The sequence below is a fragment of the Ranitomeya variabilis genome, chromosome 4 (genome assembly GCF_051348905.1).
Source record: "Ranitomeya variabilis isolate aRanVar5 chromosome 4, aRanVar5.hap1, whole genome shotgun sequence".
Lineage (NCBI taxonomy): Eukaryota > Metazoa > Chordata > Amphibia > Anura > Dendrobatidae > Ranitomeya > Ranitomeya variabilis.
The window spans coordinates 720,496,796-720,515,579 of record NC_135235.1 but is presented as its reverse complement, the minus strand read 5'-3'; the positions used below and the strand labels follow the sequence as shown (position 1 = coordinate 720,515,579).

Genomic DNA, 18,784 nt, shown 5'->3' with positions numbered 1-18,784 from the left:
ATCTCCCGTAGGCGTGAATAAATGTACAGTGGGTACAGAAAGTATTCAGACCCCTTTACGTTTTTCACTGTTTCATTGCAGCTATTTGGTAAATTCAAAAAAGTTCATTTTTCTCATTAATGTACACTCTGCACCCCACCTTGACTGAAAACAAAACAGAAATATAGACATTTTTGCAAATTTAGGCCATGTGCACACGTTCAGGATTTTTAGCGTTTTTTTCGAAAAAAAACGCTAACCTATGCCGCCCATTATTTTCAGTGTATTCCGCATTTTTGGTGCAAATGTAGCCTTTTTTTGCGCGAAAAAATCGCATCGCGGAAAAAAAAAGCAACATGTTCATTAAAAATGCGGAATTGCGGGGATTCCGCACACCTAGGAGTGCATTGATCTGCTTACTTCCTGCACGGGGCTGTGCACACCATGCGGGAAGTAAGCAGATTATGTGCGGTTGGTACCCAGGGTGGAGGAGAGGAGACTCTCCTCCACGGACTGGGCACCATATAATTGGTCAAAAAAAAAGAATTAAAATAAAAAATAGTCCTATACTCACCCTCGATGTCTTCCCGCCTCTGTGCTGCACGCTGCCGCTTCGGTTCCTATAGCTGAAGTGCGGTGAAGGACCTGCGGTGACGTCACTGTTTTGTGATTGGTCGTGAGCGGTCATGTGACCGCTCACGTGACCGCGACGTCATGGAAGGTCCTGCGCGCACACACCAGCTATAGGAAGAGGAACGGACGTCGCTGAGGAGATGTCTGGGTGAGTATAAGCATTTTTTTTTATTTTTTTTATTATTTTTAAACATTCTATCTTTTACTATAGATGCGGCATAAGCAGCATCTATAGTAAAAAGTTGGTCACACTTGTCAAACAGTATGTTTGACAAGTGTGACCAACCTGTCAGTCAGTATATAAGAATCACTGCACTCATCCAGTTCAGAGAAAACAAAAGTTCTTTGCTGAAGTGAAAAATTTATTTTTAGAAAATGGTGATGCAGATGAAACGGAAAGTGGTTATGGCAGTTTAAAACTGCCATAACCACTTTCCGTTTCATCTGCATCACCATTTTCTAAAAATAAATTTTTCACTTCAGCAAAGAACTTTTGTTTTCTCTGAACTGGATGAGTGCAGTGATTCTTATATACCGAATGTTCATGGGACCATTGGTTCCTTTCACGTGCACCTCCGAACTCTACAATTAGTCGAGTGCTAGCTCTTCGTTTACTGTACAACCTGTCAGTCAGTTTTCCAAGCGATGCTACAGATCGCTTGGAAAACTTTAGCATTCTGCAAGCTAATTACGCTTGCAGAATGCTAAAAAAAACGCGAAAAAAACGGAAAAAAACCGCAAAAAAAATGCGGATTTCTTGCAGAAAATTTCCGGTTTTCTTCAGGAAATTTCTGCAAGAAATCCGGACGTGTGCACATGGCCTGAATATAAAAGAAAAACTGAAATATCACATGGTCATAAGTATGCAGACCCTTTGCTCAGACACTCATATATAAGTCCCATGCTGTCCATTTCCTTGTGATCCTCCTTGAGATGGTTCTACGCCTTCATTGGAGGCCAGCTGGGTTTAATTAACCCCTGAAGCCTTTTTCAGTTTTGCGTTTTCGCTGTTCACTCCCCTTCTTCTCAGAGACATAACTTTTTTATTTTTCCATCAATATGGCCATGTGAGGACTTGTTTTTGCGGGACGAGTTGTACTTTTGAATGACACCATTGATTTTACCATGTTGTGTACTAGAAAACGGTAAAAAATTCCAAGTGCGGTGAAATTTAAAAAATAAAAGTGCAATCTCACACTTGTTTTTGTTTGGCTTTTTTGCTAAATGCTGAAACTGACCGGCCATTATGATTCTCCAGGTCATTACAAGTTCATAGACACCAAAAATGTCTAGGTTCTTTTTTATCTATGTGGTGAAAAAAAAACCCCAAACTTTGTTAAAAAATAAAATTTGCGCCATTTTCCGATACGCTTAGCATCTCATTTTTCGTGATCTGAGGTCGGGTGAGAGCTTATTGTTTGCACGCCGAGCTGACGTTTTTAATGATACCATGTTGGTGCAGATACGATCTTTTGATCGCCCGCGGCGACCAAAAAAACATAATTCTGTTTTGACTTTTTTCTCGCTATGTCGTTTAGCAACCAGATTAATCCTTTTTTTTATAGATCAGGCGATTCTGAATGCAGCGGCGCCAAATATGTGTATGTTTTTTATTTTTTATTTTTTATTTTAAATGGACAAAAGGGGGTGATTTTAATTTTTATATTTTTAAAAACTTTTTTTGTTTTACTTTTAGCATGCTTCAATAGTCTCCATAGGAGACTAGAAGCTGCCTCAACCCGATTGGCTCTGCTACATAGAGGCAATGTTCAGATCATCTCTATGTAGCTGATTTACTCACTTGCTATGAGCGCTGACCTCTGGGTGGCGCTCACAGGAAGCCAGCACTGATAACCATAGAAGTTTCCAGGAGACCTCAGATTGTCATGCCAACATACCGGTGACCCGCGATCACCTGACGAGTTGTCACCGGTGTGCGTATTTCCTTCACGATTGCCAGAAGCAAAATTTAAATGCCACTTCACAGTTTGACAGCGGCATTTAACTGGTTAATAGCCGTGGCTGGATCTCAATTCCACCCATGGCTATTGCGGGCACATGTCAGCTGTTCAAAACATGATGAAAGATGTGGGCTCACCACCGGAGCCCACATCAAAGGGAGAAAGTCTGACATCGGCATACTATTACGCCCGATGTCTGTAAGGGGTTAAACTGATAAGAATTGGTTTGGAAAGGCACACACCTGTCTATATAAGACCTCATAGCTCACAGTGCATGTCAGACCAAATGAGAATCATGAGGTCAAAGGAACAGGCCAAGGAGCGCAGAGACAGAATTGTGGCAAGGCACAGATCTGGCCAAGGTTACAAAAGAATTTCTGCAGTACTCAAGGTTCCTTAGAGCACAGTGGCCTCCATAATCTTTAAATGGAAGAAGTTTGGGACCATCAGAAGTCTTCCTAGACCTGGCCGTCTGCCAAATTGTGCAATCGTGGGAGAAGAGCCTTGGTGAGAGAGGTAAAGAAGAACCCCAAGATCAGTGTGGCTGAGCTCCACAGATGCAGTAGGGAGATGGGAGACAGTTCCACAAAGTCAACTATCACTGCAGCCCTCCACCAGTCGGGCCTTTATGGCACAGTGGCCGGGAAGCCTCTCCTCAGTGCCAGACATATGAAAGCCCGCATAGAGTTTGCTAAAAAAAAAAACACATGAAGGACTCTCAGACTATGAGAAATAAGATTCTCTGGTCTGATGAGACAAAGATGGACCTTTTTAGTGAAAATTCTAAGCGGTATGTGTGGAGAAAAACAGGCACTGCTCATCACCTGCCCAATACAATCCCAACAGTGAAACATGATGGTGGCCGCATCATGTTATGGGGGTGTTTTTCATCTGCATGGACAGGTTGACTGGTTGTCATTGAAGGAAACATGAATGCGGCCAAGTACAGAGATATCCTGGATGAAAACCACTTGCAGAGTGCTCTGGACCTCAGACTTGGCCGAAGGTTCACCTTCCAACAAGACAATGACACTAAGCACACAAAGGAGTGGCTTCAGAACAACTCTGTGACCATTCTTGACTGGCCCAGCCAGAGCCCTGACCTAAACCCATATCAGCATCTCTGGAGAGACCTGAAAATGGCTGTCCACCAACGTTAACCATCCAACCTGACGGAACTGGGGAGGATCTGCAAGGAAGAATGGCAGAGGATCCCCAAATCCAGATGTGAAAAACTTGTTGCACCATTCCCAAGAAGACTCATGGCTGTACTAGCTCTAAAGGTGCTTCTACTCAATACTGAGTAAAGGGTCTGAATACTTATGACCATGTAATATTTCAGTTTTTCTTTTTTAATAAATTTGCAAAAATTACTACATTCCTGTTTTTCCAGTCAATATGGGGTGCAGAGTGTACATTAATTCACACTTGGCCTCACTGCACATTTAATGTTGTCAATCATAAAAGCGAAGTTTGCTCAGAAAGACTGGACCTCGTCTTGTAGGGACCATATGAGCACATTCAGCAGCACAGAAGGGGAGAAGGTGGAATCATGCAATATCAGGGATCTAAAAATGACCCAAGCGATCCATAATAGGATGACCAGCCATAGACATAATATTAGGAAAGGTGTAATCTGTCTGTTTAGGCATTTCATCTTAGAATATGAACGAGATCCCACCAGATTAAAGGCCCCGTCTCACATAGCGAGATCGCTAGCGAGATCGCTGCTGAGTCACAAGTTTTGTGACGCAACAGCGACCTCAGTAGCGATCTCGCTATGTGTGACACGTACCAGCGACCAGGCCCCTGCTGTGAGATCGCTGGTCGTGTCGGAATGGCCTGGACCTTTTTTTGGTCGTTGAGGTCCCGCTGACATCGCTGAATCGGTGTGTGTGACACCGATCCAGCGATGTCTTCGCTGGTAACCAGGGTAAACATCGGGTTACTAAGCGCAGGGCCGTGCTTAGTAACCCGATGTTTACCCTGGTTACCATCGTAAATGTAAAAAAAAACAAACAGTACATACTCACCATCTGATGTCCGTCAGGTCCCTTGCCGTCTACTTCCTGCTCTGAGTGCCGCCGTACAGTGAGAGCAGAGCGCAGCGGTGACGTCACCGCTCTGCTGTGCTTTCACTTAGTCAGTCAGTGCGGGAAGCAGACGGCAAAGGGACCTGACGGACATCAGATGGTGAGTATGTACTGTTTGTTTTTTTGGTAACCAGGGTAAACATCGGGTTACTAAGCGCGGCCCTGCGCTTAGTAACCCGAAGTTTACCCTGGTTACCCGGGTGCTGCAGGGGGACTTCGGCATCGTTGAAGACAGTTTCAACGATGCCGAAGTCGTTCCCCTGATCGTTGGTCGCTGGAGAGAGCTGTCTGTGTGACAGCTCCCCAGCGACCACACAACGACTTACCAACGATCACGGCCAGGTCGTATCGCTGGTCGTGATCGTTGGTAAATAATTTTGTGAGACGGGGCCTTAAGACTCATTATATTAGAACAAATATCAGAACGTGTGTCTAATAGGTCCCAAAGACTTGTGAATAGGGAATCCTATTGGATTTTTAAACTATACACACTTAAACCGGAGGATTTTCCATGTACATATATTTTTCTTTATATGGATTTTATTGTGCATCCAATATGTATTTTACATCTATTTGTATTGTTTTGTATATGAAGAAAGGTTTTAACACAAAAAACTGCACCATAGGTGCGGTTTAATTAACGAATTAAGCAATTGGATCAGTGACGCCGTTCTGGAGGATATAAAACATCCACAATGTATCATTTGTATATGCCTGAGGAAGGAGCTGGTTCACATCGGAAATGGGTAGAATATTAAAATGAAAAGTTTGTTGCTTTTTTTTTTAACGTTCATTTGTTTTGATACCCAACTTTATGGCTCAGCACTTGGCAGAGCTTTTCAAAGCCCTGATTTTTTCCTTCCTCCCATATCAGGGATTTTGGAAGCCAACAGCATCATTACTAGAGATGAGCCACCTCCCTAGTGTTCGGATTCGATTCGTCGAACAGGGACGTGTTCGACGAACTGTTCGTCGAACGTTCGACTAACACCGTCGAACCCCATTGAAACCAATGGCAGGCAAACACAAACACATGGAAAACACATATAAAACACCTTAAAAGGTGTTCAAAAGCTGACAAACTGCTCAGAGAACACAACAAACACATGGAAAAGTCACAACTACATATAGTCATGCGAAAAGAAAAGAGGTGGAGGAGTAAAAGGAGGAGGAGACACAGATATTGGCATGTCATACCCTTCTAAAATCAAGAAAGGCTGGAGTAAAAATTTAAACTCACTCTACCAACACCCAGACGTCTTGACAAAAAAAATAAAAAAATAAATATCTTTAGGTAGAATGGCGGCGGGTCCATTCAGAACACTTTCCTTAGTAGACGTAGTGGTACCCCCGTTGGGAGTTGTGCCAAAAAATGAACCCAATACATTCAGACTAATCCACCATTTGTCATATCCAAGGGGCAGGTCAGTAAACGACAACATCGACGCAGAACCAAGTACAGTACTATGTACTGTACCTCCTTTGACGAGGCAATCAGGCGGGTCTAGAAGTTGGTAATGGGCACCCTAATCGCCAAAACAGACATTCAGGGGGCGTTCCGGTTACTACCTGTACCTCCGAATAGAGTCCTCCCATTGGGCTGCTTCTGTGAAGGAGCATACTAAATAGATCGCTGTTTGCCCATGGGGTGCTCCATAGCCTGCTCATTATTTGAGGCGTTTAGTTGCTTCCTCGAATGTGTCGTCATGGACGTTTGTAAGGCGGCACATATTATCCATTACCTTATGCCTGGGCCCAAAAGATTCGCCACAGTGTAAAAACACGCGGTAGTCCACCTGTGAGAAGGAGAGAGCTGGAGGGAGAGTGGACACCCCAGAGCCGAGGGGTTAAATTGAGAAAGAAAGAAGGCGGTGTAGCTTGCTTCATGGGTGGGGTACGCTGCTGAGTAGCACTAAATTCTACTAGGCCCAAAAGGATTTCCTGGGCTAGATGCCGTTACAAAATAGTAGTTAGGTAAACAGGCGGTGTAGCTTGCTTCATGGGTGGGGTACGCTGCTGAGTAGCACTAAATTCTACTAGGCCAAAAAGGATTTCCCGGGCTAGATGCCGTTACAAAATAGTAGTTAGGTAAACAGGCGGTGTAGCTTGCTTCATGGGTGGGGTACGCTGCTGAGTAGCACCAAATTCTACTCGGCCCAAAAGGATTTCCTGAGCCAGATGCTGTTAAAAATAGTGCTTAGGTAAACAGGCGGTGGGTGGCTGGGTTACTCTGCTGACTAGCAGACACTGAAGCTTTGGAGCAGACCTCTGAATCCCAGGCCATAGTATGAGTAAACAACTCTGCAGACGACCCCACCCACCTGGAATGGACGATGGCAACATCATGTAAAACTCAGCAAGGGGACTAAATAAAAGAGCCTCCATTTTTTCAAAAAATTCGGCAACAGACACCACTTAAGTGGCATCAATTTCGCCAGAGTTTTTTAAAACGGTTGGTGATGTGATTTTCAAAAATCATCAAGCTTTTAGTCTCCCCAAGATAACACAGGGGTAGAAAAGTCCTTGCGGATCCAGGATTTGTTCATCTTGATGAACGTTAGTCTGTCTACATTGTCACTGGAGAGCCGCGTGCGCTTATCTCTCAGCACACCACCAGCAGCGCTGAACACACGTTCAGAGAGAACGCTGGCTGCGGGGCACGACAAGATTTCCAAGGCGTGAATGGCGAGCTCAGGCCATTTTTCAAGATTGGAAGCCCAAAATGAGCAAGGGTCCAGTTCCACAGTCATGGCATCAATGTTATCTTGGAGATACTCTTGTACCATCCTCTCTAGGCGTTGACTGTGCGTCAGACTTCTTGTCTACTGTGGCCTTGCAAAGGATGGTCTAAAAAAATCTTGAAACGATTGGAAAAAATTGCTGTTACCACCAGATACGATGTTACTGTTACGGTTAGAGTGATGACTCGATAGTCAAACGGTTGGCAAGTTAGAACTCAGAGATTCACTACGTGCACCACTGGTGTTTTGTGGAAAAGCAGATGTTAGATTCTATAACAGTCTCTGCTGATACTCCTGCATGCGTGAATCCCTTTCTATGGCAGGAATTATTTTGCCAAATTAGCTTTTGTACCGGGGATCTAAGAGTTTGGCAACCCAGTAGTTGGCATTACTTCGGATTCTGACAATCCGAGGGTCATGTTGCAGGTAGTGCAGCAAGAAGGCACTCATGTGTCTTGCGCATCCAGGAGGACCAAGTCCTTGTTGTCTTGGTGGTGGCGAGGTGAGAATCATGCTTCCTTCGTCTGCCCTCTCCCCCCAACCACGCACAACAGAAATTTGATCAAGGTCTCCCTCATCTGATGAGTCTTCCATGCCCAGCGCCAGTTCCTCCTCCACTTCTTCCTCACCTCCTGCACCTTCCTCAACAGTTTGGCTGCTACCATGCGCCCTCGGTAATCCCTCTCCCCCAGCCTCCAATGCCAGCCGCCTTGGTGCTGCCAACCTTCTTGACCTTGGAGATATTATCCCTTCCGCATATGACTCCTACTGTTTCTCCTCCTCCTCTTGTTCCACCACCTGACTCCGAACACTGTGTAAGGTGTGCTCCAGCATGTAAATCACCGGAATGGTCATGCTGATAATGGCATCGTCAGCACTAAACATCTTTGTTGCTATTTCAAAACTGTGCAGAAGGGTGCATAGGTCCCTGATATGAGACCACTCCTGCAGCCTGATTTGCCCCACCTCTTGAGCTCATTGGCCCAGGCTATACGTCATAACGTATTGCACCAGGGCTCGTCGGACAGTGCAGACACTGCTCCTAGGCCCAAAACTATTAACTGGATTAGATGCAGTAAAAATAGAGATACACAGGCGGTATAGTTTGTTTCACAGGCGGGCTACTCTGCTGACATGCAGACACTGCTCCTAGGCCCAAAACTATTAACTGGATTAGATGCAGTAAAAATAGATACACAGGTGGTATAGTTAGTTTCACAGGCGGGCTACTCTGCTGACGTGGAGACACTGCTACTAAGCCCAAAACCCCAAAACAATTTACTGGGTTAGATGCAGTAAAAATTGAGATACACAGGCAGTATAGTTAGTTGCACAGGCGGGCTACTCTGCTGACGTGCAGACACTGCTCCTAGGCCCTAAACTATTAACTGGATTAGATGCAGTGAAAATAGAGATACACAGGCGGTATAGCTAGCTTCACAGGCTACTCAGATGACTATCAGACAATGCTACTGGCCCAAAAGGATTGGCTGAGCTAGATTACACCAAATGCTGTGAAAAACACTTGCGCAGCACTGGCTCAGACCTGCCTGGTAAACAGTGCTATGAACTGCTGTAACCTACCCTGAAAAGGGCTGATATTACAACTAGTCCCAATTCCTCCCAACTCCCTAAACCTATCTCTCTGACAATTCGCTCCAAAAAAACACTCTTAGTCTGTATAGCGCCCACAGCAGCAGCAGTACCGTCTAACACTAAGCTGCAGCAAGGAGGAAATGGTGGCGACGGGGCAAATGGCTGGTTCTTATAGGGCAAGGACATGTGACATACACAGCCAATGACACATGCCCTTGCTTGTGTGCATCACATGCACATTGCTGTGTGTGTGCACTGCTGATAGGCTGAGAGACTGCACCGCCCCTCTGTAAATGCGGGAAAGAAAAAAAAAAAAAAGGAGATTGGCGCTATTTCAGCACAGATCAATCCCCCGCCCCCCCTATACACTGAAACAGTCTATTAACAATGATAAACAGTTTTAATGTGCAAATCAAGCTAGGCTTTTGGTGAACGGACAGTTATCGAACAGAAACTCGAACAGCCGAATTTTAACCCCTTCCCGACCTTTGACGCATACGCTGTGTCATGAAAGTCGGTGCCAATCCGACCTGTGACGCAGCGTATGCGTCATGGAGGGATCGCGTCCCTGCAGATCGGGTGAAAGGGTTAACTCCAATTTTACCCGATCTGCAGGAACAGGGGGAGTGGTGCTTCAGCCCAGGGGGGGTGGCTTAACCCCCTCGTGACTACGATCGCTCTGATTGGCTGTTGAAAGTGAAACTGCCAATCAGAGCGATTTGTAATATTTCACCCCAAAAAACGGTGAAATATTACAATCCAGCCATGGCCGATGCTGCAATAACATCGGCCATGGCTGGAAAACCTAATCTGTCCCCCCCCACACCCACCGATCGCCCCCCCAGTGCTCCGTTACGTGGTCCGCCCCCCTAAGTCCTCCTGTCCGCTCCTCCATCCTCCTGTCCGCTCCCCCCGTGCTCCGGTCCCCCCCCCTGTGCTCCGGTCCCCCCCCCTCCCCCCGTGATCCGATAACCCTCTCTCATACTTACCAGGCCTCCCGGTGTCCGTCCGGCTTCTCCATGGGCGCCGCCATCTTCCAAAATGGCGTGCGCATGCGCACTGCGCCCGCCGAATCTGCCGGCTGGCAGATTCATTTCAGACGTATTTTGATCACTGCGATATAGCCTATCACAGTGATCAAAATAAAAAAAAATAGTAAATGACCCCCCTTTATCACCCCCATAGGTAGGGACAATAATAAAAATAAATAAAATATATATATTTTTTTCTACTAGGGTTAGGGTTAGAACTAGGGTTAGAACTAGGGTTAGAACTAGGGTTAGGGTTAGGGGTAGGGTTAGGGCATGTGCACACAGTGCGGATTTGGCTGCGAATCCGCAGCGGATTGGCCGCGGATCCGCAGCGGATTGGCCGCGGATCCGCAGCGGATTAGCCACTGCGAATTCGTAGCAGTTTTCCATCAGGTTTACAGTACCATGTACACCTATGGAAAACCAAATCCGCTGTGCCCATGGTGCGGAAAATACCGTGCGGAAACGCTGTGTTGTATTTTCCGCAGCATGTCAATTTTGTGCGGATTCCGCAGCGTTTTACACCTGTTCCTCAATAGGAATCCGCAGGTGAAATCCGCACAAAAAAACACTGGAAATGCGCTGTAAATCCGCAGGTAAAACGCAGTGCCTTTTACCTGCGGATTTTTCAAAAATGGTGCGGAAAAATCTCACACGAATCCGCAAAGTGGGCACATAGCCTTAGGGTTAGGGTTGGAATTAGAGTTAGGGTTGGAATTAGGGCTAGGGTTGGAAATAGGGTTAAGATTAGGCTAGTGGTTAGGGTTAAGGATAGGGTTAGGGTTGTGTTGGGGTTACAGTTGTGGTTAGGGTTGGGATTAGAGTTAGGGTTGGGATTAGGGTTAGGATTAGGGTTGGGATTAGGGTTACGGGTGTGTTGAGGTTAGGGTTGTGGTTAGGGGTGTGTTGGGGTTAGGGTTGTGATTAGGGTTATGGCTACAGTTGGGATTAGGGTTAGGGGTGTGTTGGGGTTAGTGTTGAAGTTAGAATTGAGGGGTTTCCACTGCTTAGGCACATCACGGGTCTCCAAACGCAACATGGCGCCACCACTGATTCCAGCCAATCTTGCGTTCAAAAAGTCAAATGGTGCTCCCTCCCTTCCAAGCCCCGACGTGTGCCCAAACAGTGGTTTACCCACACAAATGGGATACCAGCGTACTCAGGACAAACTGGGCAACAACTATTGGGGTCCAATTTCTCCTGTTACCCTTGCAAAAATAAAAAATTACTTGCTAAAACATAATTTTTGAGGAAAGAACAATTATTTTTTATTTTCACGGCTCTGCGTTATAAACTTATGTGAAGCACTTGGGGGTTGAAAGTGCTCACCACACATCTAGATAAGTTCCTTCGGGGGTCTAGTTTCCAAAATGGGGTCACTTGTGGGGTGTTTCTACTGTTTAGGCACATCAGGGGCTCTGCAAATGCAACGTGACGCCCGCAGACCATTCCATCAAAGTCTGCATTTCAAATGTCACTACTTCCCTTCCAAGCCCTGACGTGCGACCAAACAGTGGTTTACCCCAACATATGGGGTACTAGCGTACTCACAACAAACTGGGCAATAAATATTGGGGTCCAATTTCTCCTGCTACCCTTGTGAAAATAAAAAATTGCTTGATAAAACATCTTTTTTGAGGACAGAAAAATGATTTTTAATTTTCACGGCTCTGCGTTGTAAACTTCTGTGAAGCACTTGGGGGTTGAACGTGCTCACCACACATCTAGATAAGTTCTTTGGAGGGTCTAGTTTCCAAAATGGGGTCACTTGTGGGGGGTTTCTACTGTTTAGGCACATCAGGGGCTCTGCAAACGTAACATGATTCCCGCAGACCATTCCATCAAAGTCTGCATTCCAAATCGTCACTACTTCCCTTCCGAGCCCCGGCATGTGCCCAAACAGTGGTTTACCCCCACATATGGGGTATCAGCGTACTCAGGAGAAACTGGACAACAACTTTTGGGGTCAAATTTTTCCTGTTACCCTTGGGAAAATTAAAAAATTCTGGGCTAAAAAAATATTTTTGAGGAAAGAAAAATAATTTTTTATTTTCATGGCTCTGCGTTATAAACTTCTGTGAAGCACCTGGGGGTTCAAAGTGCTCACCACACATCTAGATTAGTTCCATGGGAGGTCTAGTTTCCAAAATGGGGTCACTTGTGCGGGAGCTCCAATGTTTAGGCACACAGGGGCTCTCCAAACGCGACATGATGTCCGCTAATGATTGAAGCTAATTTTCCATTCAAAAAGCCAAATGGCGTGCCTTCCCTTCCGAGCCCTGCCGTGCGCCCAAACAGTGGTTTACCCCCACATATGGGGTATCATCGTACTCAGGACAAACTGGACATCAACATTTGGGGTCCAATTTCTCCTATTACCCTTGGGAAAATAAAAAACTCCGGGCTAAAAATCATTTTTGAGGAAAGAAAAATAATTTTTTATTTTCATGGCTCTGCGTTATAAACTTCTGTGAAGCACCTGGGGGTTTTAAGTGCTCACTATGCATCTAGATTAGTTCCTTGGGGGGTCTAGTTTCCAAAATGGGGTCACTTGTGGGGGAGCTCCAATGTTTAGGCACACGGGGGCTCTCCAAACGCAACATGGTGTCCGCTAAAGATTGGAGCCAATTTTTCTTTCAAAAAGTCAAATGGCGCTCCTTCCCTTCCGAGCCCTGCCATGCGCCCAAAAAGTGGTTTACCCCCACATATGAGGTATCAGCGTACTCAGGACAAATTGGACAACAACATTCGTGGTCCAGTTTCTCCTTTTACCCTTGGGAAAATAAAAAAATTGTTGCGAAAAGATCATTTTTGTGACTAAAAAGTTACATTTTAATTTTTTCCCTCCATGTTGCTTCTGCTGCTGTGAAACACCTGAAGGGTTAATAAACTTCTTGAATGTGGTTTTTAGCACCTTGAGGGGTGCAGTTTTTAGAATAGTGTCACTTTTGGGTATTTTCAGCCATATAAAACCCTCAAACTGACTTCAAATGTGAGGTGGTCCCTAAAAAAAATGGTTTTGTAAATTTTGTTGTAAAAATAGAAATCACTGGTCAAATTTTAACCCTTATAACTTCCTAGCAAAAAAAAAAATTTGTTTCCAAAATTGTGCTGATGTAAAGTAGACATGTGGGAAATGTTATTTATTAACTATTTTGTGTCACATAACTCTCTGGTTTAACAGAATAAAAATTCAAAATGTGAAAATTGCTAAATTTTCAACATTTTCGCCAAATTTCCGTTTTTTTCACAAATAAACTCAGAAATTATCGACCTAAATTTACCACTAACATGAAGCCCAATATGTCACGAAAAAACAATCTCAGAACCGCAAGGATCCGTTGAAGCGTTCCTGAGTTATTACCTCATAAAGGGACACTGGTCAGAATTGCAAAAAACGGCAAGGTCATTAAGGCCAAAATAGGCTGGGTCATGAAGGGGTTAAGCAAATTGTTTGGGTTCGTCGAACGACTCGAACACTGCCCAAAACAGCTCGAATTTGAAATTGGCTAACAGTTCGACTCGAACACCGCTCATCTCTAATCATTACCCTCCGTTTTCTCTATAAGGCTCATCATAATATTTTTCTAACTTGTCAGCACATTCTACGTACGCTGTCATTTGGCTTTGTAGTTTACAGATCTGGGCAGGTAACGGTCAGAGTCTTCTAATCTCAGGGGGTAGTTGGATCCTCCAGGTTGTAAGTTCTATAGAAAAGGGCTTTCAATGCCCAAACTCACTTGGACAGTTTTGGGTGGAGGAGAATGTTGTAGTCTAGAGGCAAAATGGTGATCACACGATTGTGATACGTTGGACTACACCACCGATAAAGCAGCCACAGCCGGTGACTGAGAAGAATCTGTGACTTCTCTGCATTTATTGGTCACTACTCACCTGGGTAGTCATATGTAGGAATCTCCTCTTTACACCGCTCATCACCCCTGATATAGGTCTCTGTAGTATTAATATGGGTCAGATCTTCATCCTGAAACAAATATTGTAAGTCACAGACAGATGGAGAAGTCACATCTATGATCAGCTCTAATCCTGCCATTTCCACCATTCTCATTACACAAGCATAAAACATATAATACTGGTGGAGAAAGCAACACTGAACACATGAATTTCACAGCCGTCTACACATTGTGACAGAGTCACTGGTAAGGTGATAGAGGAGAGATATGTGTCACTGCGCTTAACGGCGTCAGTGATGTGAAACCAGAGCATTTTTCTCCAGCACACTACGTGTTGTGAGGGTTAAGTTGCATAAACAGGGCTGGTTTTATGTGGACCTTCACAAGGCGGGTGGGAGAAGGTCCACTTTATCTCCCCTGGCAGACCTGCCAGGACCTGCATGAGGTCATGATCATGTGATCAATCACATGATGGGGAAGTTACAGGCTTGGGTTGTAATAGCCGAGCTCTACAGGCAGTCTGGGTTCAGCTAGCCTGGAGAGAGGACTCCAGAGGCTTTGTGGCTCATCGAGTACAGACTGAACCTGTCCTGCTCCAGAGCGGGTGCCACCCACAACATACGGACTGTGCTGCAGCATTTTGTTTTCTTTTGTTGTTTTGTTCCTGTTTTAGCCAAAAAGGCTGTTTGTTTTCCCCACAAGTTGGTTTATGCTGCCTTACATTAAAGAGACGGTGTTCCCATTTTTCCTACCTCTGTGTGCCGCCATGTGAGTGAACTGCCACAACATCATAAAGCCTCTTTCACACGTCCGTGTCTCCGGTATGTGAGGTGACAGTTTTCACACGTACCGGAATGAATGGGTCTGTGCACATGTCACCGTGTTTCCATGGACCGTGTGTCTGTGTAACCCACACGTAGACATGTCCGTTTTTTCACTGTCAGCATGGAGGGCAAAACGTACTGCACACGTGCAAATGGAGAGCACACATTGATGTCCTCCATGTGACACGCATCAGCACCGGGGAAGAAGCGCTACAGTAAGCGCTGTTTCCCCTCGGCAGGTGCTGAAGACAGCTCTCATCATTCTCTCCTGCTTTGCCGGAGGTCGGCGCGAGGAGAATGATGAGAGTTATATTAAAGTCCGAAAGATATTAAAGTCCGAACGATGACAGCAGGTGGTGGCTTTGGGGACTATTACTCCCATCATCTGACACCTGCTGCCGCTAATATTAGTGACAGTAGGAGCAGATGATAGGGGTATTCCTCACCCGCCACCTGCAATATATCGAAATAAATGAATGAAAAACCCTGGTCTGGGTTCCCCCTATTTCCTTAACCCAACCACACAAAACTCACAGCTGGGGGCTGCAACCCCCAGCTGTCAGATTCAGCAAGGTTGGTTATCAAGAATAGAGGGGTACCCACGATATTTTTATATTTATTTAAACAAATAATTTTAAAAAATGGCGTGGGGTCCCCCCCATTTTTGACAACCAGCTTTGCTAAAGCTCACAGCTTGGGACTAGTATTCTCAGGCTGGTATGGGGTCATGGATATTGACCCCCAGCCTAAAAACAGCAGCCTGCAGCTGCCTAGAAAAGGTGCATCTATTAGATGCGCCAATTTTGGCGCTTTGTCCGACTCTTCCCACTTGCCCTGTAGCGGTGGCAAGAGGATTTAATATTTGTGGGGTTGATTTCATCTTTGTATTGTCAGGTGACATCAAGCCCACAGTTTAGTAATGGAGAAGCGTCTAAGACATCTCTCCATTACTAATAATATAGTTATATGGTAAATAAAGACACAGCCAGAATAAAGTCCTTTAATTGAAAAAATGACTCCTTTAATATTCTCAATTAAACCATACTTATGACCTTGACTAATTCCACCAAAGCCCTCGATCTCCTGTAATAAAAATAAAATAACAAAACAATAATATACCATACCTGTCTGTCATTCTGTCTCATGCCGTAATCCATGTCTGGGGGATAATTAGTTTTCAACCTGGATGGTGCCAAGATGCGACCGTCCAGGCTGAGTACCACTGGTGAATGAGCTGATGAGAGCGCAGCATCATTTACCATCGGTGACATCATCGAGGCCGGGCTGAACTACGGTGACCTCAGGACCGTGGGAAAAATGCCAGTGATGACATCACCGCTAGTCACTGAGGCTGCGCTCACAGAAGCTCATTCACCAGTGGTTTTCAGCCTGGACGGTCGCATCTTGGCACTGTCCAGCTTGAAATCTATTTAGCCCCCAGACATGGATTACAGCATGGGACAGAACAACAGACAGGTATGGTATATTGTTTTTTTATTTTACTTTTATTATAGATCGAGGACTTCGGTGGAATTAGACGATGCAGTAACTATGGTTTAATTGAGATTAATAAAGGAATGTGTAATTTTTTCAATTAAAGGATTTTATTCTGGCTGTGTCTTTATATACATACTGTATAGCTATAGGAATAGTAATGGATAGGTGTCTTCAGGCCTGCCACTAGGAATTTCGGGGCCCCATACTGGCAAAATTTTCGGGGCCCCTTTGAGACTCCACCCAAGCTCCACCCCAGCCCCGCCTCCACCCCTCAAACTGTCCAAAGTCCCTCCGTTCTCTCTTGAAAAAACTCCAGTTCTCACCAATCACACAATAACAGTTCCCATCACCAGATCACACATATAGCCAGCAGCTTTTGTTTTAGCCAAAATATTTTTCTAATCTGCCACCACAAGGCAGACTCTTTTGGCCGAGCTCTACTCTACGCTAATCTATTAAAAATTTGTTAAAATATGCAATACAATTTAGGTATATTTTTATTTATTTTTCAATTTTTAATATGACCAATAATATCATATACAAGGGACAAATACACTGCACCATGACCAGATCACATATTACCACCACAGTGACCTGTAATACCACATACAAGGAACTAATACTGCCACACCATGTCCAGATCATATATTACCACCACAGTGACCGAATAATACCAGATACAAGAGACAAATACCACCACACCATGACCAGACCACATATTACCCCAGACCACATATTACCACCACATGGTGACGAATAATACTACATACAGGGAACAAATATCGTTACACCATGGCCGGAGAACATATTACCACCACATGGTGACTGAATATTAAAATACTGATCATTAATAAAAAAAACGCAATACTATCACCAAAAGGGCCATTATACACAGGAGATCTGTACTAAGTATGCAGTGTCTGTGTACAGGTAATACAGTGATCACCGGTGACATTATACACAGGAGCTCTGTATATAGTGTCAGTGTAAAAGTAATACAGTGAGCACTGGTGACATTGTACACAGGACCACTGTATATAGTTTACAGTGTATAGTCTCAGTGTACAGGTAACACACTGACTCACCAGTGACGTCTCTAGGTGTATGTCACGATATGGTATGAAATATCATATAAGTTTAGTTCTCTTGCTAGCATGCTGTGGGCTAAGCCCCCTCCTTGGAGTGATTCAGCAACAGCTCGTAGCTGCAAATTCCTGACTTTCCTTCTCAGAGAGTGTGGGGGTTATGAGAGCCAAGGAATTTACGACCGGCATTTCCTGCCGGGTAAGCTCTTGTCCAGCTATCACTGGAATAGAAACTTCTAGAACACATGGAAGTTCTTTGTTCCATTTTTGTAAGATATTACGCAAACCGTTTACGTTAAAAACACGAAAATAGATGTTCTTATTCTCTCTCGGTGGATCTATCCATGACTCTAATCACAGGCTTGTAGCTCCATCTGGTGAAGAAGTAGGGATTGCTCTGTAAATAATAGGACACACTTGATCTCATTAGAAAGCTCATGTTAATACAAGCTGAATGCTGGGTGTGATATGATTCTGATATGTACTGGAACGGAGTTATAAGCATTAGACCAATTTGTATTCAAGTTACTCAGACTGAAAGGTAGGAGGATCTGGAAAAGCCAGCCCTTTCTGTGAGGTCACAGACTGTAGGTTTTAAGTTGTTGGCAGCCCTTCAGGAGGGATTTTGACTCTTTTCCTGGAAGAGCCCGGAGCACGTCCAATGAGCTGGGACGTGTGGTTGCCTGAACTGATATGAACTGAGAATATGTGAGTGTTATCTTTTTTCTTCATTTAATCCTTTTATTTTCATAATTACCTTGTACATATTTGCAATTGTCTCATTTGTAACATCTTTGTAAAATATTTTGATAAACACTGCATAAACTTTATGGGTATATTATTTCATGCCAGTTATTTCTCCATGCTCTAAAAACGTACCCTGTCTTTGAAGGGAAATTACGCTACTGTTTTGGGTTAGCTCCGGACCCGTTTGATCGGAGCTGGTGGCAGCGACCGTGTGCAGACTTTTGGGTGATTGTAGCGACTGCGGCTTGATAATTATTGTTCCTGCCTGAGCGGGAGTAGTTATCGCGTCGCTGCAGCCTGCCCAATAGCCAGTACATAGCAGGCAGCCATTCTGGCGACTAATTACCCTAGGTGCAGTACCTAATCTGACCTGACAGAAAGGGGGGCGCCAGAGAGCTGCAAGTGTTAAGTGGAACTGTAAGCGGGATATACCCAAATCCCTGCAGTTCATGGTATATTGAAGAGCAGTGGGATACTTAAAATAAGCCCCTGCTATAAACTAAGAAGGCAATAGCATTGTGTGTGTTTTCATCACATTGTGGCAGTGGAGGGGTAACTAAGATAAGCCCCCTGCGCATGTGATAGCCGTCTATTGGTCTAAAGTCACCCCAATCCGTGACATATTGGTGGCAAGGCGGTGGGATATTAGAGCATTAGTGATTTGGTTTGAGCAATCATTCCTC

At 44.7% G+C, this 18,784-nt stretch overlaps 1 protein-coding gene across 1 annotated transcript in view; it reads right to left on the bottom strand.

The window, feature by feature from the left end:
• The window catches only part of LOC143766633 (uncharacterized), a 57,639-nt gene that overhangs the window by 25,799 nt on the left and 13,056 nt on the right, over window positions 1–18,784 (bottom strand). Inside the window, exon 5 of the mRNA XM_077254438.1 lies at window positions 13,929–14,019. Within this exon, the coding sequence (XP_077110553.1) occupies window positions 13,929–14,019 (91 nt within the window). The remainder of the gene's footprint in view (window positions 1–13,928; window positions 14,020–18,784) is intronic.